The following is a 21,310-nucleotide window of genomic DNA, read 5'->3' as shown; positions in this document are numbered from 1 at the left end:
CGAGAGAGCGTGCGTTTGAATCCGGAGAGCGTCGCGTGCCAAGCTCGAGCCTGAAACACAAGGATGTAACCGCCACCCTGAGCCGCGTCTATAAAAGCCCTCAGACACATCTGTGTGCAGCACTTTCTCTGTTTACTCTCTGTCTCACATGTAGTCTTGCTCTTCTCAAACACGACCTGGATTTACCTGAGACTTTGTAAGTAAAAATAAACAATCTTCACTTTAATAAACGCGATAGTATATTAAGTTAAACTTAATGATAACTTACTGAAGTTTCTTGTCACTAGCGTTAGTACGGTATAAACACTAAGGGGACTGATTTTGTACAATTGCTATAATACATTATGACGTGAATTAAATGTACGGTACGTTATTTAGGTGTTTAAAATTTTAGTTACGACTTAAAAGATCTAATTATTACTAATTATGACAAAACGTCTGTTATTGTCAAATGTGCTGTCTGTCTTTATATTTTAATGCGTTATTTTAGCTAAACATCTATTCTTCAAGATCTATTCTTCATCTACATCTATTCTTCAATGCTAATGCTTTTAGCTAAATATCTATTTTTAAAGAAGAAATGCTAATGTTTTTAGCTAAATATCTATTTTTAAAGAAGATACGCTAATGCTTTTAGCTAAATGTCTATTTTTAAAGAAGATATGCTAATGCTTTTAGCTAAATGTCTATTTTTAAAGAAGAAATGCTAATGCTTTTAGCTAAATATCTATTTTTAAAGAAGATATGCTAATGTTTTTAGCTAAATATCTATTTTTAAAGAAGATATGCTAATGTTTTAAGCTAAATATCTATTTTTAAAGAAGAAATGCTAATGTTTTTAGTTAAATATCTATTCTTGAAGATGAAATGCTAATGTTTTTAGCTAAATATGTATTTTTGAAGATGAACTGATAATGTGTTTAACTAAATATATATTCTTAAAGATGAAATGCTGATGTTTTAGCTGGTCAAACTTAAGGACTTGAAACCCAACTTTCATTCATGTTTTGTTCAGTTTATAGTGATAATAGCGACTGGCCAAACATCATGATTCCACCTGGAGACTGTCTGTATGCTGGGAGGAAGAGGAGAAAGCCCATTCAAAAGCAGCTGAGTATTTAAACTCTTATTGCACTCATCTAAATAACAAAAGCGATGCACAGTCAGTCACACAGAAAAGAGGTAACTTGCTGAATATGTCTGCCTGAAAATTCCTGAATGCAAAAAGGGTGATATTGATATTTCATACACACATTTATAGATGTTACTACTCGTTAAGAATGTAAAAAAAACACACACACACAAGAGTATATGACATTTTTTTTCCTCCCTTATATAGTAGATGTGTGATGTTGACTGACATGACACAGATAGCTCCTAAAAGTAGGACAAATCACCATCACCATGCAGATAGTCATTATGTTTACACAATAATTCTCAGATCTCTGAATTATTGGTTAGACATGATGCAATATCACTTCCTCCCTTTTCCAACACCGATATAAACCTTCACTATCTGCTGATATTGAAAAGGGTCTGATATTGTTTTCTTTAAAATGTACTTTGCTTAAAAAAAAACATGTTCACACAAAAAACACTTATGTTGTAAATGTAACACATTTAATTAAGTAGAAAGTACAAATTTAATACAAAGCGATCCTAACAAAAGCATTTTGTTTCTTAGGTGTAAACATTAAGCTTCAAACATAAATTTCTCTCCAAAATCAATTTCCAGTCGTTGCCAATTGTTACAGGATCTGATATGTTTTTTTGTTTTTTTTTTTAACCCTTTTTTGTTGCCATTGGCTTGATATTGAAACTGGGTACCAAATCGATGCCATTTCTCCTCACAATTAATGTCTATAATATGAGTGAGACAATGTTGAGGCCATGATATTTGGGGTAAGAAATGGTACAGTATACGCTGTGATATGGCTCTTTTGAAAGGTACGTGTCTAGTTTGACTAGAGAAATATAAAGTAGTATCCAATATTTGGATAGTTATAAATTTTTTGTAATTTTGCACATACATCTGTATACCACAACAAAAATACCGCATTAACCATTTAGGAATGAAAGCCATTTATTTACAGTCCTTTTATTTTCACCGGCTCAAAGGCAATTAGGCAAACAGACGTAATTATTTTTAATACTTAGGTGCATTATTTTATTATGCAGTCATTATTATGCACAGTACAATGACACACTATCCTATTTGTTTTGCAGCATTTTACTGAATCATCCTGCTTCTTCTACCAGACATTTTATCTCGTTTGTCACGAATTTGTCATGAAATAATGACGAAACAGGCCACGCCTGCCCATTAAACTGTTTACCAGTCATTTGTCTAATTATTTTATTTACTTGTGTTCCTATGCCTATGGCTGTGTAAATTGATTTAACTGCTAAACTGTTAAGGCAATATTTTTGTTAATCCCCTTGAATTAAAGCTAATGTCTACACTTCAAAAAAGTCTTGATGGCTTTGTTTCAAATCTGTCGCAGTGGCGTAAACACGCAAAAAAAATCCTTAAAGGTGTGTTCCCGGGAATTGCTCCAAATCAACCATGACCCTGATTAAAGACAGTAAATATGGATGAATGAGTTTTAAAGTTGAGACATACATTTGTCCTTGCTCTGTATTTTTACACACATTCTGCTATTAAGCAGCTATTATACAGCTATGCAGCTTAAGATAAGCAGCTTAAACCGTTTTCAGATTCTAAATGTTTTAGCTCTGAGTGTTTTCGTTTGAGTATAAATCGTGTACAAAGATGAAACGATTTTTTTTTTTTTTTAAGAACACCGGATTTTTCATACTTTTTCACAATGATTCCCAAGCCTTTTTCTTTTTTCTTTTTTCTTTTTTTGGGTGGAACAAAACTAAAGCAGCTGTGAGAAATCAAACTTTCACTTAACTCCTTAGCGTCTTCTTTTCTGTACTGTAGCTGAACATGTTTGTGACATGCCCTGTGTGTTTGGTTTGTACAGAAAAGCATCAGGAGTGAACCAGAAGTCAAACCCGTCTAAGAGACATCGGGACCGACTCAATGCCGAGTTGGATCGACTGGCCAGCCTCCTGCCCTTCACTCCAGAGGTCATCTCCAAACTGGACAAGCTGTCAGTGCTGCGTCTCAGTGTGAGCTATCTGCGTGTGAAGAGCTTCTTCCAAAGTAAGAACAATTATTGGTCGCAGTTCTGACGTGTTTTACCTTGCTAGCTGATGCCACCGCCTTCCAAATCCTCTCTTTGCCCTGTTGATCTGAGGACAACTAACCAATCACAGGCATATGTGAGCTCATGTATGTGTAAGGGGCTTTTTACACCTGGTTACTTCATGCATTTTCTGTGATCAGATAGCTATCCGATGGTAAAAAGACCAGGTCTAAACACCCTCCGAAACGTTTTCGAGACGGATATAAATTTGATCATTCAAACCCCTTTAGGAGGTGGTCTGGGACGCATTTCAGATGAAACTGGACAGGTGTAAATGAATGTGGTTGTTCAAGCCACATACGTCAGCGCTATACTCCTCCCAAACGGAAGTACGTCACTCGCAGGTGATCTTTCACGCAGGCGTCTCGTCGGGTCTTAAAATCAGTGAAAATGCAGCAAACAGTAAATGCTGTTTTTTGTAGCATAACCGTCATAACGAGTTTTTCATATTCTTTTTGATTGCATTCTGAACACCGCATACACCAAAGCGTGTTCCATTTCAATTACCCCGGAAATGAGGTAAAATATATTTGCATTTTGGGTGGGAGTAGAAAGATCGGATCGATATCGGATTTGCCGAGACGCATTTATGTGGCCTGATGCAAATGGAACAAATCAATCATATAATCAAGATATCATCTATTGGATCAGAGAAAACACATGAAGTGACCAGGTGTAAAAAGGCCCTAAGATGGCAGACTGCACTTTGCTCACGGTAATAATATAATAACATAATATATATCCTACAGGCCATTAGATGAATTTTACACATCACTTCTGTATAAAATGGGTTTAACTTTGTTGGCAGATAAACTAAGCAGGCCGACTGTACTGTACATGCTGTGTAGACTCTGTGATCTTTACCGGTTCCTTCCAAGCTTTGTAATATCTCTGTAATCATATCATGAAAGTGTAAGATGAAGCCATGTTTAAACATTATTTCTCCATTTCTTTGTCAAAGAACAGACCAAAAGTTATAAAAAGTAAAGAAATGGCATTTCAGAACACATGTAGGACCGGAATCGTTCAAGCCAATTGTCTGAATTTTGTTACTTTACAGCACCATACTGTACCTTGGCTTTGTCACGCTGTCGATGAAATCATGGCTCGGTGTCACGCATGTGTTTTTTTGTTGTTACAATATGTTCAGAAGACACCCTGGAATCTAAATAGGAAAAAAAAAACTAATAATAGAACAATAATAACCATGCCATTGGCCTTCTGAATATTATGGCTCTGTTGGGGCTGGTTAAGCTAATGTTGACTTTGACACAGCCCTTTTTGTTTGGACTGATTTATTTCTGGAAGTCCTTCAGGTCAGAAACTATTATGTTTCATTGGCTCATGATTCCAGGGTTATTTTTACCAGATCCTTGGTGTTGAAATTGAGTTTGAATTGTTCTTTCTAACTGTATATGTATCTCACTCAGGCTGTAGGACAGCACAGCAAAGGTCGAATAAATGACGCTCTTAGACATTGTACTGTTTCTGATTAAGAGGATTACGTCAGATCATTTCACACCACGTGTCTCATGACGCGTTTTAACGATGCGTCTTAAAACGTATTTAATAATAATTACAAGATTAAGAACAAATACTACAATAATAATAATCATCATCATGATATCTGGGTTTGATGAATCCTGGGACTTGAAGGTGTTAATATTAGTATATGACACTGTTGTTGCTTGAGCAAAAACCTTCCCGGTTTCACTGACGTCAATTCAAATGCACAAGTTGTGTTGTTTTTGAGTTTTGTTTATTTTTGTGTGTTTCTCACTCCATAGAAAAGTAAACTTGAACCTAGACACATTTGTTTTATGCAAATATGTGTAACGAGAGGTCATGATTACTGAATCTCCCCTTACAGCTACACGGTGCAGGATTTGGGTATTTCAGTTGCACTTAAGTAGGAACATATCGTAATGCGCCCCAGCCTGCATAATGCACATAAAATTGTATGTCTACATAACTCTTATTGTGATTGGCTACGACAACCCGACGCTGGCCCACGGCACTCATTCTGTGGTTCAACTAAACTGTTGGATGTAGCAGCCTTGGCATTAAGGTGTTGTTCAACCGTTCTGACGGTTGTGAGTTCAAATCCCAGGTCCACCAATCTGCCAATGCTGGCACTACTCTCAATTCTGTCTGACTCTCGCTTCACCGATTGGCTGCCAGCTCCCGTCCGTCACAGTGTAGTCGAAAATTTCAATGCCTAAATTTAGGTAGAGATGAAGTTTAGAGATTGTGTATGGATCCTGACCTTTACACCCGGATGCGGTACTAACCGTGAATCACTATTACAGGATTGTCATGGTGACACAGAGCAGCTCTGGAACATCAGAAAATACAATAAATCAGCATTGCTGTAAGTACAAAATTGGAAAGGAAACAGAAATCTGTCCCGAATGGAAGAAATATGTCTTGTCACTGGCCCTTCACATCTTGTTGCCCATGTTTGTATTGGAAGCTAACGTGGATCAATACCTGTGTCTTATAACTATAATAACCCATTGGTATATTTCCCTAAGGCCGGCGTATGCAGACGAAATTCAAGCTGCCGAACAGTTACAATATTTTATTGCGGCTGCCCCGATTTGACTAAAACACAAGCTGGACTCCTGCACCGTTTACCACATCAGTAAATAATGTTTTTGTGCATGTTAAAGCACATGAACAAGTAGCTCCAGGTTTTTAACTCACTCTGAGTCATTGGTCAGTGGCTTTTCAGGAGCCTTTTGGTGTTTTTGACTCGTACCATAATCCGTGCATTACAGCACATGAGGGAGTAATTGAGCTCCACATGAAGAAGCTGGCTGCTGCCAAGATAAGAGACTAGCACTGAATGCCTCCAGGGAAATGCTTTGCTCATTACAACCTGGCAAGCCTCACAGCCTCCGGGTGATGTGTGCAGCAAAAGAGGAAGGTCTGAATAGTTCACCAACACTGTTCATGCTTCTGGATGCTTTCGGATTAACGCTGATCAGCTTTTTTTGTCCTCATGTGATGACCGTTTGTTGTAAAGGCTTTTAACGGAACGGTTCAGACGTCCACGAAGCCACGTTATGGGAAGAAAGTGCAGAATACGTTTGTGGCTTGATTTCCATAACACATAAAACAGAGCGTTTGCAATGCAGTCAAATCATGTTCATCAGAAATGAATAAAAATCGATGTACCGTGTGAAACGAGGTAGATTACATCGTGTCGCTCAGAAAACTCAAGCTTAGTCATATCTTGTATGACTACAGCAAGGAATTGGATTTCCTTGATGTAATATCGAAATGGGAAGACTGTACAGTATGTTCCCCTTTTTTTTTCATTTGTTTTATTTGTTAATAAAAATAATCTCATTCTCTTTCTTTTCTTTTTCTTTTGGGGGGAATAAAGCCAAGCCTCAAGAACGAGCCTGCTGAAGTTATGTGTGAGTTCATTCAGAGATAACCAAAGAGAACAGATGTTAGACTGCTGATCCCCGGGGTCATAAATGCCCCACAATGGAATCCCAATTACGTGTGTACCTGGCAACCGTCCCACTCTCTCTGGCAGATCCTTACTGAGCATTGCGTGCAGATCGGAGGAAATTCCATCACAGCCTGTCCCTCAAAACACTCCTTTTTTTTTCTTCTTCCCTTTTTCATTGTGTATATGTTTTACATTCCTACCAAACTCTGCTAAGAGCTAAAAAAAAGATGGAACGTCGATGAGGTACAAGAGCGTTCGACCTAGTACGGTTTAGCGCCGGGCTCGAGCGCCGCGCCGCCTTTGAGAAACACTCCTTCATCAGAAATCCGTGTGCCTTTATACGTGCATGCCTCCACCTGCCGTTCTTGTTTGTGAAAATTGCTCGTGATCCTTGTGAGATAGTTCAAATTTGAATAATTGTTGTATAATTGAGAATAACAGCATTCAGGGGAAACCAAATTAATCAGTTTTATGTGTTTTGGCAACAGAAAACAGCCCATCTGCACGCAGTGTCGTGCAAACTAGCAATAAATGACCCAAATAAAGAATCCTGGCTCTGAGCTGCACCGTGTCGAGCGACGGCTGCGATTACACCCGATGTTTCTATTTTGACACTTCGTTCGTTCCTTGACAAATTTCCTAATAAGTGAGGGTTAATTAACCTTTTGGAAAATTAACCTTTTGCTGCACAAAGGAACGCCGATCAAATTATTGCTTTGTGACATTTTGGGATATTTCCCAAAAGTTCAATGAATGAAATTTTCCAGTTGTTAGTGACTAGTGCAAACTTCCTCTCATTATCTGCATTTACTCCTATTTTTAAAGGCAATGATTTATGCCTCTTCAGCCTCGAGCCCCACTTACTCACTTTCATATGCGTGTAATACAATATTTCAAACACGTTCCGCGGTCGTTTTTGATTAGATTTCATTTTCGATTTAGGTTTAAGGCATGTTTTTATCTCTTGACTTTTTGGACTGGAAATGATCTGGCCCAGGGATTTATTTATTTATTTATTTATTTATTTATTTGGTTCGAAACAAATACGCAATTTTTTTAACCTACCTGTTCCCGAGCAAAGTGAGTTAGCATGGAGTAATCATATACATCCATCCATCCATTCATCTTCTACCGCTTATCCGGGGCTGGGTCACGGGGGCAGCAGTCTAAGCAGGGACGCCCAGACTTCCCTCTCCCCAGACACTTCCTCCAGCTCTTCCGGGGGAATACCGAGGAGTTCCCAGGCAAGCCAATAAACATAGTCCCTCCAGCGTGTCCTAGGTCTTCCCCGGGGCCTCCTTCCGGTTGGGCATGCCCGGAACATCTCCCCAGGGAGGTGTCCAGGAGGCATCCGGAACAGATGCCCGAGCCACCTCAGCTGACTCCTCTCGATGTGGAGGAGCAGCGGCTCTACTCTGAGCTCCTCCCGAGTGACCGAGCTCCTCACCCTATCTCTAAGGGAGCGGCCAGCCACCCTGCGGAGGAAACTCATTTCGGCTGCCTGTATCCGGGATCTTGTCCTTTCGGTCATGACCCAAAGCTCATGACCATAGGTGAGGGTAGGAACGTAGATCGACTGGTAAATAGAGAGCTTCACCTTGCGGCTCAGCTCTTTCTTCACCACAACAGATCGGTATATCGACCACATTACTGCAGAAGATACACCGATCCGCCTGTCGATCTCCCGCTCCATCCTTCCCTCACTCGTGAACAAGACCCCAAGATACTTAAACTCCTACACTTGAGGCAGGAGCTCGCCACCAACCTGAAGGGGGCAAGCCACCCTTTTCCGGCTGAGAACCATGGCCTCGGACTTGGAGGCGCTGATTCTCATCCCCGCCGCTTCACACTCGGCTGCAAACCGTCCCATATACATATGATTGCTTATTAGAGTAAATATACAACCAAACACTGCATTTACTGTAAGCAGAATCGTTTTCATAGTCGTAGCGCAAGCAGGATTTTTTCCTATAGGTCTTGTCTGACATCGTAGCTTCCAGTTACGAGGAGTGACAGGAAGTGACGTATTGTAGACAAGAATTAAGCCATGGTGGGACTATGTTTATGTTTATACCGTGTAAAAAAAATTGGACTAGAACAGAAAGATCATATTAAAATAGTGTTAAATGAACGTTTTGAACTATTCTAGAGTGTTTTAGTTTGCGTTTTTTTATTGAGCTTAATGATACATTCCATTTGGACTCTGAGCAAAAGATCAATAATTGGAATTAACGTACAATACTAGAAGAAACGGACATGTTATAGTGTGTAAAATCCACAGAGACGGTGATCAACACATTGTGGGCTTGGTTAGCCTTAGAAGTGGTTTGCCTTTGAAAGACAAGCTTTCTTTGGAAGACAAACCACTGTTTGGTTGGTCTGCGTTTGATGCTGGTGAGGCCACATATTTATTTGTCCTCTATGTGTCTTTGGTGTGCAAACATACATCTGTTTGTACGTGACCGCGAATCTAATTCGGAATAAGTCATTCTCTTATTAATCACATCGCAGACTCCAAACAGAGGGCTTCCCCTTCGAATCATTTTTTCATCACTATCCTTCTCTCCTTTAAAACTTATTCATCAGGGTGCTTTTTTCCCCACTTCCTCCTTTAACCAAAAACAAAGCAGGAATTCACCTCACTTCTACCTTCAGAGATCAAGAACGCCACGCTCGCTGTTGCAGTGTGGTCGTCTGGCGCTGAAACCGGCGCGCTGGCCCTTTAAGAGACTGCGCGTGCAATAGGAGTGGAAAAAAAGCAGGGCTTGCGTGACTGTAGCAGACTGGGCCCTGACCTCAGAGAGCCGCTTATGAAAATGATCTGTCCGTCAGGGCACACGAGACCAGCCGTGCAAAAATGAGCCTGCAGATTCCTACTCCTTCCACTCCTCCACCTACTGCATACTGTATCTCTCTCTCACACACTCGTGCTCTGTCAGCGCACAAAAATACACACATCACATTCCAGCCTATTATAATCCCATTGTGTGTTGTAAAGTGGAATACGTAGCTACCTGCGCGTTAAGCCGATCGGTCGGCCGGGCTTAAAGCGCGCTCTACTCAGCCATGTGTGAGTGGATCAGCAGTTATTACTGGGGTTGTAGCTCACACACCGGCTGGGGAAAGTCTGCGTGATTAAGAGCAGGCTAGGAATGCGTGCGATTGTGTTGAAACAGAGAGGGATATAGATCATAATTACGCTGTCATCTGGTTACGTCTAGTCAGTAGGGCTCAGATCATTGCATTGTTCATGACTATGACAATTAAATGACAGATGCTCTAATCTATGACGTAGGAGAACCTGTAATGGGGCTTTTATTCTGGTAACAATGGAGAATTTTGTCATTTCAATGTTAACATTTTTTTTTTCCGGTAGCGTTAATCCAACTGACAGACGGTACCTAGCAAATATCGAACAATAAAATGTATAATCTTAACGCTTAAACGTTTTATGTTAATGTGAGAACATAGAGTAAATTTGCATATTAATGATAGCAGTCGGTCGCTTTTGTAAAATGACAATGACTTGAAAATTTTGAAAATTAGCTTTCTAGATACAAATATGCTAACGGTTGAAAATTAGTTCATCAAGCTTAACCGATTCTTACGTTGTATATAAGCCAGTGTTCCGGACGATCCCAGGCCGCGACGGCCGGTGATCTAAGCAAGCTAATCTCATACATACAGGTACTTCAGATTCTGATGTCGGCAAGCTATTTAGAAACAAAGCAGGTATTTATAAATAGTATCCGTCAAAGAAAGCGTTCAAATCAGAAGTGTGGGTACGAGCACGGCGATCGGCAACAGAGTCATTCGGTTCCTCTCTACAAAACTGGGGCATAAATGCACATCTGCTCATAAATTGTACATCACAGTCAGGAGTGGGCCTGGTTTTTATTTCCATAGCCTTATCAAAACAAGCGGGCGGTGAAATGCAGCGAGGAATTTTTCGTCCACCGGCGAACAACGGTTTTGTGAAAGCGGCTTATACACCTGCCTTACGGAGACCACCTGGAGGTTTTGGCAATGGTTTCCTAGTGAATCAGCGGAGAAGCATGTGTCTTCAGAGAATTCGAAACAAAACAAAAAAGGAGGAAAAAACACGACTCTCATTGTGTTTCGTGCGAGATGGAGGAAAAATAGCGCGCAAATGTGTTTGTCTCATTGCGAGGGGTCGTTGACAGATCTAAGGCTAAGGGCTGTGCTACTGAGAAAAGCTTTCAAGTTCAGGCCTTGTAGAGCGCTCAGGAAAGGTTTCTGCTTACAAACACACACACACACAATCACACTTACTGCTGTGTGTAGGGGGTGAAGGGGGGTTGAAGGCAAAATAGCACACTCGCACGCTGAGTCACAGAGCCTCTGCACGCAACAGGGATTATTTGAAGACGGATTTGGGAATCCCTCAATCACCCCTCCCCAGCACACACACGCACACACACACACACACACACACACACACACACACACACACACACACACACACACACACACACACACACAAACATATTTTTCCCAGCCACTCATTTTGTATGTATAACATCCTCTTACTTCTTTCCTGTGTTTTCTTTCTTGTCCTGATGCTAAGCAGTCAGATTTAACATGAATCAGGTGACACACACTCCAGCTCTGCACACACACTCCAGCTCTGCACACGCATTCCAGCGCTAACACTCACATTCCAGCGCTAACACTCACATACCTCAAAAGCATCCCTAAAAAACCTCCGTACTCTCTCCTTAAACGTACGACCATATTATCAAATTCATATGTAGACTGAAATGTTCCGGTCAAGCTTTTGTGATAGGGACAGATATCGAGACATAATAAATAATCTGAATAATCAAATTCCTTTCGTGTTGTTATTTTCAGGTTTATACGATGCACAGGAAGCCTTCAGTACCCTGTAGCGTGACTATCGAATGAGGGAAGTAGGATGTGAGAGTGCCTGATGTAATGATTAGACTCTTTGAGCATTCTGTCTATCTATCTATCTATCTATCTATCTATCTATCTATCTATCTATCTATCTATCTATCTATCTATCTATCTATGACATTTATGTGTACAGTATGCGCATTTGTATGTATATTTATAGAAATATATAGAGCAATATGTGCAAATGTGTATATGCGTGTGTGCGTGTGCGTGTGTATTGCATATTATATATTGCATGTGGTGGTACCTGCGTGAGAAGGATTATGACGCACGTTTTGACAGTTATTAAGAAAAAGGAAGTGAATATTCGAATCACATGTTGGACATTACACGCTCAGGGCTGGGACGTCCTCTAAAAGATTTCCACCGGCAGAGAAGCATATTTGTTTCAGTCGTCTCAGACGCTAAATACGACAGATGTATTTTCATAATTCGGGTTACCAGGACGCATTTATCATCATTAATCATCACGGCCGTAAATGAAACAATTATTAAAAATTTTTAATTTTTTTTTATTTTTTTTTTTTATTAGGGATTTTTATTATATATATATATATATATATATATATATATATATATATATATATATATATATATATATATATATAATTTTATAATAAAAATAATAAATGTACACATTACTAAAAGCACATGTGATCGATCATAAGGCGCATGTTTGTTAGAGAGCTCTCGACTCTCGGCTGTCACGGCGAAATTAATTCCATGATAAATTATTTCGCCGGCACAACCTGCGTACCTTATGTCAAAATCCGACACTAAAACCCGGGAATAATCGTACAATCATCCTGCGATTAATTTCAAAGCAAATAAAGCGTAGGGGTAACTTGCGTACCTCGCAGTTAACCTTTGAATTGCCCACAAAAATGTTTTAAATTAAAAGGCACATTCCAGGCAAAGCCCAGAGTTTAACACAGCTCCACTCAAGGAGTCAGTTTTTAGGAATTTAGCCGTTTTTTGATCCGCAAAGCAAACATATGCCACTTGACTCACCATATTCAACAAAGGCACGCACATTTGGAGTTATTTTTCCCGTCTCAGTCGACCGGTCACGGAAAGCTGTTGCGGTAAGCTCTGAGAAAACCATCAGAATCTCTGAGAGGTCTGAATGGTGGCGAAAAGGCGAGGACCGGCACGGAAGCAGGCCGTGAACTCCGCCGCTGGATTCCTGTGTGGGCTGACATGTGCCCAGGAGGGTCAGGGTGGGGATAAATGTCTTTTTGTGTGGTGTATTCGGCATGGGAGATGCTCAGGATGGTGGTCACCCTGCAAAAGTGACCTCCGTCCACACTCCAAATTTCAAACGCAAGTCAATTCTGACGGCGTCTGCTGTTCGTGTTAGCGTACGTGTAACAAGTGATGTGCGAGCCTGTTGTTTCAGAGAAGTGTATATTCAAACAGAAGTGTGTATACAGCCGAGGAAGGTTTCATTTACAACAACGCAAAGATATTCCCTGGCTGAGGTTCACAAATAATCAGAAACCGCTCACATATGATTCATTCAAAAATGGGTTTGATTTGCATGCATGCATTGAACCCATTTATTTCTCTCTCTCTCTCTCTCTCTCTCTCTCTCTCACTCACTCTCTCTCTCTCTCTCTCTCTCTCTCTCTCTCTCTCTCTCTCTCTCTCACACACAGCTATTCAGGAGAAATCGAGCAAAAAGCTAAGTCCTGCATCCTGCAGCCCTGAGACCAAGAAACAAAGTCTAGGCAACAGCATTCTGGAAAGTGATCTTCTTCTTGAGGTGTGTGTGTGTGTCTGTGTGTGTCTGTGTCTGTCTGTGTGTGTGTGTCTCTGTGTGTGTCTCTGTGTGTGTGTCTCTGTGTGTGTGTCTGTGTGTGTCTGTGTGTGTGCGTGTGTGTGTCTGTGTACGTCTGTGTGTGTATGTCTGTGTGTATGGGTGTGTGTGTGTGTCTGTGTGTGTATGTGTGTCTGTCTGTCTGTGTGTGTGTCTGTCTGTCTGTGTGTGTGTGTGTCTGTGTCTGTTTGTGTCTGTGTGTGTGTGCGCTTAATCTACATATCCATAACCGTGGCCCGAATGTCTGACAGAAACAGGGAAACAAGAACTAGTGTAATCTTTCACCTCTTCACCTGAAGCCATAAAGGTCGAAGAAATTGTGCCTTTGTTTAACACACTTACACACACATTCATTACTCACAGCGATCTTTAACTTCCAACCAGCAGAGAGGAAGCTCTCCTGGTATTTTACTCAGACTGTGACATAAAAAGACAAGCGAGGCTAAGCACGCTCTTCCGTCCATATGTCCTTCCTTCCCTGTTCTCCGTCTCTTCTCAGTCGCTGCAGAACAGCTTAAAAATATCCCTGTACAATCACACGATAAAATCGTGTTAGGTCACGTGTCAAGTAGGAAGCAGACTGCTGTCACTAACCCTCTGTATCGATCAAGAGTCAGAAATAGTAGCCTGGGTGGGATTCGTACAGTTATAAGATAAGATTACTCAGACCTTTAGACAGAAGTTAATTCAAGAACAACTTTGCGGTTGTTTGTCTGTGTTTATTATTAGAAATCGTGCGTCTGATGTAGCTACCTCACTTACACGTTCACTGAGTAAATACTCAGACTGTTCCAGGTAAAGCAGCAGTAAAAGACAGAGTCTCTCTCCCCAAATTGCCAGTATGTGCAGCGGAAACACAACATTGTGGTCTGCCATTATGTAAACAATTTCAACGTTACAAGTTGCCTAGCAACCTGAAACCACAAGAAGTGTAAAAAGGCATTTTCAGGATTTAACAGAGCACTAACAAGAACTAACTTTTGGCTTTAGTGGTCTGCACTGTTCATCCTGATTGAACCTTCGCAGTGCATGTAGAAATGCAGAAGTAGCGCGCAACGGCCGGACGCTCCAGCCACGACCCGACGGAAAATAATTTACTCGCCGACAATTAGGTTAAGAATAAACGGCTGCATGCTGCATTGTCATGAACACGGAACAAATTCAGTCCCATAGACAATGTCTTAAAATTGCTCTCCTGCAAATGTAAGCTATTGTCTCATGTACTTATTACAAATAGCGCGCTAACACTCTATGCATCCACTTAGATACTAATTCGTACCTTTTTAAGATTAGTTTTAAAAAAAAAACGATTTTGTTTATGCCTTTAGCATTAATGTGGTTCTATTTCATTTACTTACTTACTTACTTATTTATTTATTTATTTATTTATTTATTTATTTATTTATTTATTTTTACAATATAAGTCTCACAGATTTGAAAGCGAGTGCCGAGTGTATGACGTGTCTGTGTCCTTTTGTTCCAGTCCTTGACAGGGTTTGCGCTGATCGTTAGCTCAGACGGTATCATCTTCTACGCTTCCTCTACAATCGTAGACTACCTGGGATTCCATCAGGTAAACATCTGCTCTCTTTTTTTTCCCATCATACTGTACACAGTCAGGATTTCTTCATTTACATATAATATACGATCAGTCAACTTCATTCGAGTGAATATCTTTGACGGCGAATATAATTTCAGTTAGATTTATAAACCTTATAGATAATACAGACATAGCGTCTCTGAAAGAGGAGCGAGCTCTGCGTTAAATGTACGATTAAGGCACGATTCCAACTTGCTACCGATCTGTAGTTTAATCACCAGTCTTGTTTGACTCTTTCGTGAGTCGTTTTTCTGTCAAGACGCAAAAAAAAAAAAAAAAGAGTGATATTTTGGTGACTTCATTCATGATAATGTTTCATGGTTATATTTAATCACGAGTAACAGATCGTCTCGGTCTAAAATTGATGATGTAATAAAATACTAAATTAGCATCTGTTTATATCCTAGGAAACTTTCATTGCACTTAAAGCCTCTCTTTTCTCCAAAGAATCCAAACCAAAAAAAAATCAAGTGTGGTTGTCTGTAAAAAAAAAAAAAAAAAAGGGTCATGGCCCAGCGCTGGCATGCGAAGGAAGAAGATGTGTTTTTTTTTGTTTTTTTTTTTTTAACCCCAAGGTTAATTTACAGGTCTGTTACAGGGCTGTAAGTGTTAAGTTTCTTAGGCAAGCACTAAAACAGCTCTTGTAACAAAAGTAATTTAACAAAAGAGTCACCGGGTCTGGCAGCTGATGGAAAATTAGATGGGATTGGTTGTCGATAGGCGTGCGAGCACAGCTTCGTGAGACAAAGCGTTCAGAGCGGTGCCTGTTTCAGTCGGGGTTATAAAGGGAAGCTTGGATATTTTACTGGGAGATTTTTTTTTTTCTCTAAACAGAGGGTATAGCTATAACTCCTGGAACTTTGTGTGGTGGAATTATGCATGTGAACAGGTTTCTCTCGCTCTCTCTCTTCTCTTTCTCCTTTTCTCATCATCATTGCATGGTTTTGTCTGTCATCATGCACGCCGTCCCGCTGTCACGCAATGCCTAAACAAAACGAGAGCTGTCGAAGCCCTGCCCCCACAGCAGCTCACAGCAAGGAGGAAGAGAGAAAGGCACGAGAGAACTCAAGCTGTCAGACAGACACTCTGGAAATAAAGGAACCTTTAAAACACTAACGAGGCTAAAAAAAATAAGCGAACTCTCGTAGGAGCCAATCAGCATTACACAAGCATGCGTGTTAAATTTGCTTGCGCAGCAGTCAGTGACTGCGTTTACATAAATTAAGCTGATTTTAAAAGTGATAGATGACCTATAGGTTGATGTCTACTTTTTTTTTTTTTTTTTTTTTTTACATGCGAGCATACGGTCAACCAGAAGTCAAACAAATATCTACCTGTAACTTGAGTCCATTTTTAAAATAAGTGCAAGAGGAAATTCTTTTAAAGCTTTGAAAACATCTTCTGTAGTGGATTTGTGCAAATTTCTTTGTTAAAACATTTGACTCATTGGAATATATATATATATATACACACACAAAAACCTTTGGCAATCCCAGTGGCCATGTTTTGTGAAATTAGCCCATTCCTTTCCTGTGAAATGCAACAGAAAAGCTAAAACAAAATCTATAGACTCAACATAAATGATTTACTTCCTGAATATGTTAAAAACAGATTATTGGTTTTGGTTCAGAGATCCAGAAGAGTTCAGAGAGACACCTGTTTACTGAAAATCCTTTCTAAATGTGTGTGTGTGTGTGTGTGTGTTTGGGATACGCTCTGTTGGTTTCCTGTTACTGACACTCGCAGTGTAAACCAGGAGAGATCATATTGGCAGGCTCATTGTGCACCACTCACCCAACCATGGAGCAGGTCAAGTGTGTATTACAACCGCAGTGGCCAAACACAAAGGGGTCACTGACGCAGGAGGTTAAACAGGGTCAGACTCAAGCTGTGTGTGTGTGTGTTTGTGTGTGTGTTTTACCTTTCTGTCTGTGGCAGACCGACGTGATGCACCAGAACGTCTTCGATTATATCCACGTGGATGAGCGGCAGGAGTTCAGAAGACAGCTGCATTGGGCCATGAATCCTCAGCAGGAACATCACTCTCCCTCAGGAACCGGTGTGTGTGTAATTACCAGAAAAGCACCTTTACACCCAGGCAGACGGCCGAACTGTGTTTAGTTTTTACATTTTGCTTTCTCTGGGAATTGTAACTGTCATCTGCGCCGATCTAATCAGTTAATAATCCTAATAAACAGTAGGTGATCCCATCTGTACGCATATCTTACGTTTTGGGACTCTGGGTCCACGTTTAGACCACACCATAAAAGTGTATGCTTATGAACGAGAAGTATCGCTATCATGTTTTATGAATTGTGTATGCATAGATGAAGATTACATGGTGAGAAGTCTGTTTAATGCACAAGAGCTCGACGGCGTCCCTACCGATCTGTCTCCGTTCCTGACTCGCTGCTTCATCGCCCGAGTACGCTGTCTGCTTGACAACAAGTCCGGCTTCCTGGTGAGTCACAGAGTATCGTAACGATTTTCACATACGCCTCCATGTCAAAACATCTTCTTTTCCTTAAGAATTAGCAGCGCAAGCTCGTTTTGTCAGAGAAGACTTTCATGCAGATCGAAATGTTTTGACATTAGGAGAAAAAATGCCATGCAATTTAAGTCAGATCTTAACCAGAATCATCTTTACGCTTGCCGTTTTGTTCGTCACACACTGTCTGGATGCAGAGGATGCAGTTCCAGGGCAGTCTGAAGTTTCTTCAAGGCCAGAAGAGGAAGAGTAAATCTGGAGTTTTGATGCCGCCTCAGCTGGCTCTGTTCTGCGTGGCCGTGCCACTCGTCCTGCCCTCCATCACCGAGCTCAAGATAAAATGCATGATGAGCAAACAGAAAGGCTCCAACATCAGGTTCGTTCTTTGCGCACAAGTATCTCAAAGCCTGTTTGCTGTAGCGAATTCTTTCATTCCTACTAACTCGTCCTGCTGAATGGGAAAAGTGCGGTAGAAAAGGCCAAGAAAAGTAGAATATATCAAAAGTAAACATTTTCTTTAGGAGTTCATCCTCTGAAGTTGTTTAGGTCTTGACTTTTAACTGTCTGAACTCGGACAGAATTTGCTGGGATGTCTTGACAGTATCGAGGGCTCTTCGTTTGTAAACATCGCTGGATTTAAAATTATCTGTAGATGAACCTTCTTTGAGGTCACTGATGATGAACTGCTCAAGAACACCAAGTGACAAAGCTCTGCTTTTAAATAACTAGTCGTGCTTCTTTTGTAACCCCTGGCTGCTAAATACTCGCTTAATGAATGTGAAAGTAGGAAAGATGTATTTTTTTTCTTCCCACCTAGATTCGTTTTGGGGGGGAAATGTACATTTTTTTTGGACAAATTGGTTTTTTTTTGGCCTTTTTTTTTTTGCCCTTTGTTTGTTTTGAGAAGTCAAGGACCATACAACTGTTACAGTTTTCTCCCATGAGACATGACAATATAAAAACTGGCCAAAATCCATCAGTCATCTGTAAAGTTAACTGAGTCGTGTTGTCTAATTAAGTGTCGATAATATATGAAATTTAGGAATTATTTGTCCTAATGTGATTCTGTGGTAACTTTAGTTTTTTTTTTTATATATATTGCAGTGAAAAAAAGCACCAAATTTCTCGCACATCTTGTGACGAAGGTGACATGGCACTTAACTGGAACAGCAACTCCTGGGCGTCTCTCACCAAAGAAGGCATCCAGTATAAAGCCGACGGTTTCTACGCCCAGGACGAGCCCCTGAACTACTGCGTGTCCTCTATGGCGGTCCATAAAGTGCAGCCTACGCAAAGTTCCTGGGACTCTCGGTGTCACTCCGCCTCACACAGCGGCTACTTCGGCAGCAAACCGGGGAAGCACGTCCAGTCCGGAAAATTCCGCTTCTCCCCAGGATGCGCTGCTGCGATGTCCCAGTGTAAGCAGTATGGACTCGGAGATAAGGACGCGTACTGCGGGTACAGGAAGTCAGAGAGCAGATACATGGGCAATAATGATTGTTATGGCAACACACTGCTGCCCGAGACCGCCATAAAGACAGAGCATGACTCTGACTCGGAGAACGGATGCGGTATATACGGTGCGCCTTATAACGGTGCCTGGCGCTACAGCGCACCCTTCCCTGACGCACCCCAGGTGAAAACAGAGGTAGACTACGACGAGCACTATAGCAAGCCTTGCACCACCAATATCTCCAGCATCAACGGACACCACAAATATCTCTACGCAGGAGCAGGTAGGCCACTGAAATGTGTCCTTAATAAAGACCATTCAGACCCTCAGAGCCTTCAGGGTACAAACTGCCACACGTACATGAACAGCTCTGAGTCCAAGGGCTTTATGCAGCCCGACTACAAGCTGAGCTACGAGGTGAGGAACCACAGTCTTCTTCACCCCATCAAAAGAGAACCCATGGACTCTCTGCCCTGGACTGACGGCAGCCACGATGTCATACAAGAACATGTGGATAGAAATGAGGCAAATTGTGCACTGACCTCAGTGGTGCATAAAACCAGTGCATATCTGTATATGCAATAATCTTAAGCGCCAAATGCTACATTCTGAAGCTCAGGTATATGTCTTATTGTACACAGGTGTTCTAACGCTTGTTTTTAAGGGCTAGTCCTCTCTTAAGGCACTTTAGTAAAAATGACAGAGTATTTTGTAGCTCATATTTGTAGCCGAATCTTTGTAGTTACCGGATATGGATTTGTACATCATGTACAGTTTGGAACTATATTGTACATTTCGTTTATATCGTATCTAACAGTAGCCTGGTTTTAAAACGTACAGACCACAAAGAGAAGGAAAAAACTCCTGTTACAGGATACTATTTATACCACTTCCCATCCTTTGTTCCGATTGGTCAGAAGATATTGAACAATTTTCTATAACCGCAGCTTCTGCGAGTCTCTTCTTTCGTTTCTATAGCAACAACTCAATCAGGGAGACCTATGTGGCAGACATTTCACATAATCTAATACTAATAATAAATAGAATTTAAAAACCGTATCTGCATATTTAACAATAAAAAAAGGATTTAAAGTTTTTCTTTAAGGAACGGTATGAGTCTCCAGTGTCAGTACTTTGTCACAGTGAAGTCTTCATGACTCAAAGTAGTTTGTGCTTTCTGGTATCTCTGTAAAATGGGAGGTTTTATATTTCGTTCCTTTGTTTGCATTTTCTTTAATAACTAACGAAAAAGACAAACCAGCATATGTTTATAGCTGCTATTATGTAAGTGATAACGCAAACTCAGTTGTTTCATGGACATTTTCTAAACAGGAAATAGGTCAAAAGTGTGAAGTAAAAAATTTTTTTGCCGTACTGTTATACCAACACGATTTGATGACAATGAGATTTGCTGAAATAGCAAGATGATTTGAGAAATTTCACTTGCTGTCAACCAAAACTAAAGGATACATTAATAGACTTGTGTATTGTTTTGGTTTTCAGTGCAAATCCACGGTGAAATGTATGGATGTAAAACAGTATTCTGCATCGACAACAATTGTGGCTCGTTCTGTCATTTTAACTTAGAAGCCATAGTCTGTTTGTGTAGGATTTTACATCCAAAATTCAATTCTGTGTTTTTTTCTATTGGCTTTGGCTTTAATTTAATTTGAAGGTCCCCACCTGGGATGTGCCACAATCAGCTCAAAAGTGTCATCTGTTTCTGTATCATCTGATTTAAGAACACCATTTTGTTCGAGGACGACGATGCTCCTGGCATCAGATTTGCATGTGCGTGCTAACCGGCTTGTGACAATGTGCACTTGTTTTTGTGTGTGTGTGTATGTGAGAGTGTGTGTGTGTGTGTGTGTGTGTGTGTGTGTGTGTGTGTGTGTGTGTGTGTGTGTGTGTGTGTGTGTGTGTGTATGTGAAACCTTATTCTTTGATGAAGAAAATTCATTGCCTTATGTCTGAATAAATGTTTTAACTGAACCATGTCTATAAATCTTTTGTTTGATAACAGTCGAGATTTTGGAAATAAAAAAATAATGCTGTCAATTAAAGTACAATTTTTGTATCACTGAAGAACAGCTGAAAGTTTTTCCTCCTTGTGTTTTTATTTTGGATATTTTAGACATGTTAATTATGTTCATGGGAAATGATTTTATTTCATCATGTAGGAATTTCACAGGTAATCCTACTGTATGGTTTAACTGCCGTGTTAAAACGTTTATGTGTTAATTAAAACACGAGGATTAGTGAGTCAGCTCTTTTAACCTGGAGAGCTGAGTCGCAGGTTCGTAGGAAATCAAGATATTCCATTGATATCAG

At 40.5% G+C, this 21,310-nt stretch overlaps 1 protein-coding gene across 1 annotated transcript; it reads left to right on the top strand.

Moving 5' to 3' along the window:
* The first annotated feature begins 6 nt into the window (after positions 1-6).
* Positions 7-20,971, top strand: ahrrb (aryl-hydrocarbon receptor repressor b). The gene is made up of 9 exons (XM_027166070.2): positions 7-196; positions 1,016-1,109; positions 2,991-3,172; positions 13,278-13,384; positions 14,922-15,011; positions 16,977-17,097; positions 17,366-17,499; positions 17,724-17,902; positions 18,631-20,971. Exons 2-9 carry the CDS (start codon positions 1,048-1,050, stop codon positions 19,562-19,564), a joined length of 1,809 nt encoding a protein of 602 aa, XP_027021871.2. The 5' UTR covers positions 7-196; positions 1,016-1,047; the 3' UTR covers positions 19,565-20,971.
* Positions 20,972-21,310: the final 339 nt, after the last annotated feature.

The sequence above is a fragment of the Tachysurus fulvidraco genome, chromosome 22 (genome assembly GCF_022655615.1).
Source record: "Tachysurus fulvidraco isolate hzauxx_2018 chromosome 22, HZAU_PFXX_2.0, whole genome shotgun sequence".
Classification (NCBI taxonomy): Eukaryota; Metazoa; Chordata; class Actinopteri; order Siluriformes; family Bagridae; genus Tachysurus; species Tachysurus fulvidraco.
The sequence above is the reverse complement of the archived record's forward strand: the minus strand, read 5'-3'. Positions and strand labels throughout refer to the sequence as shown.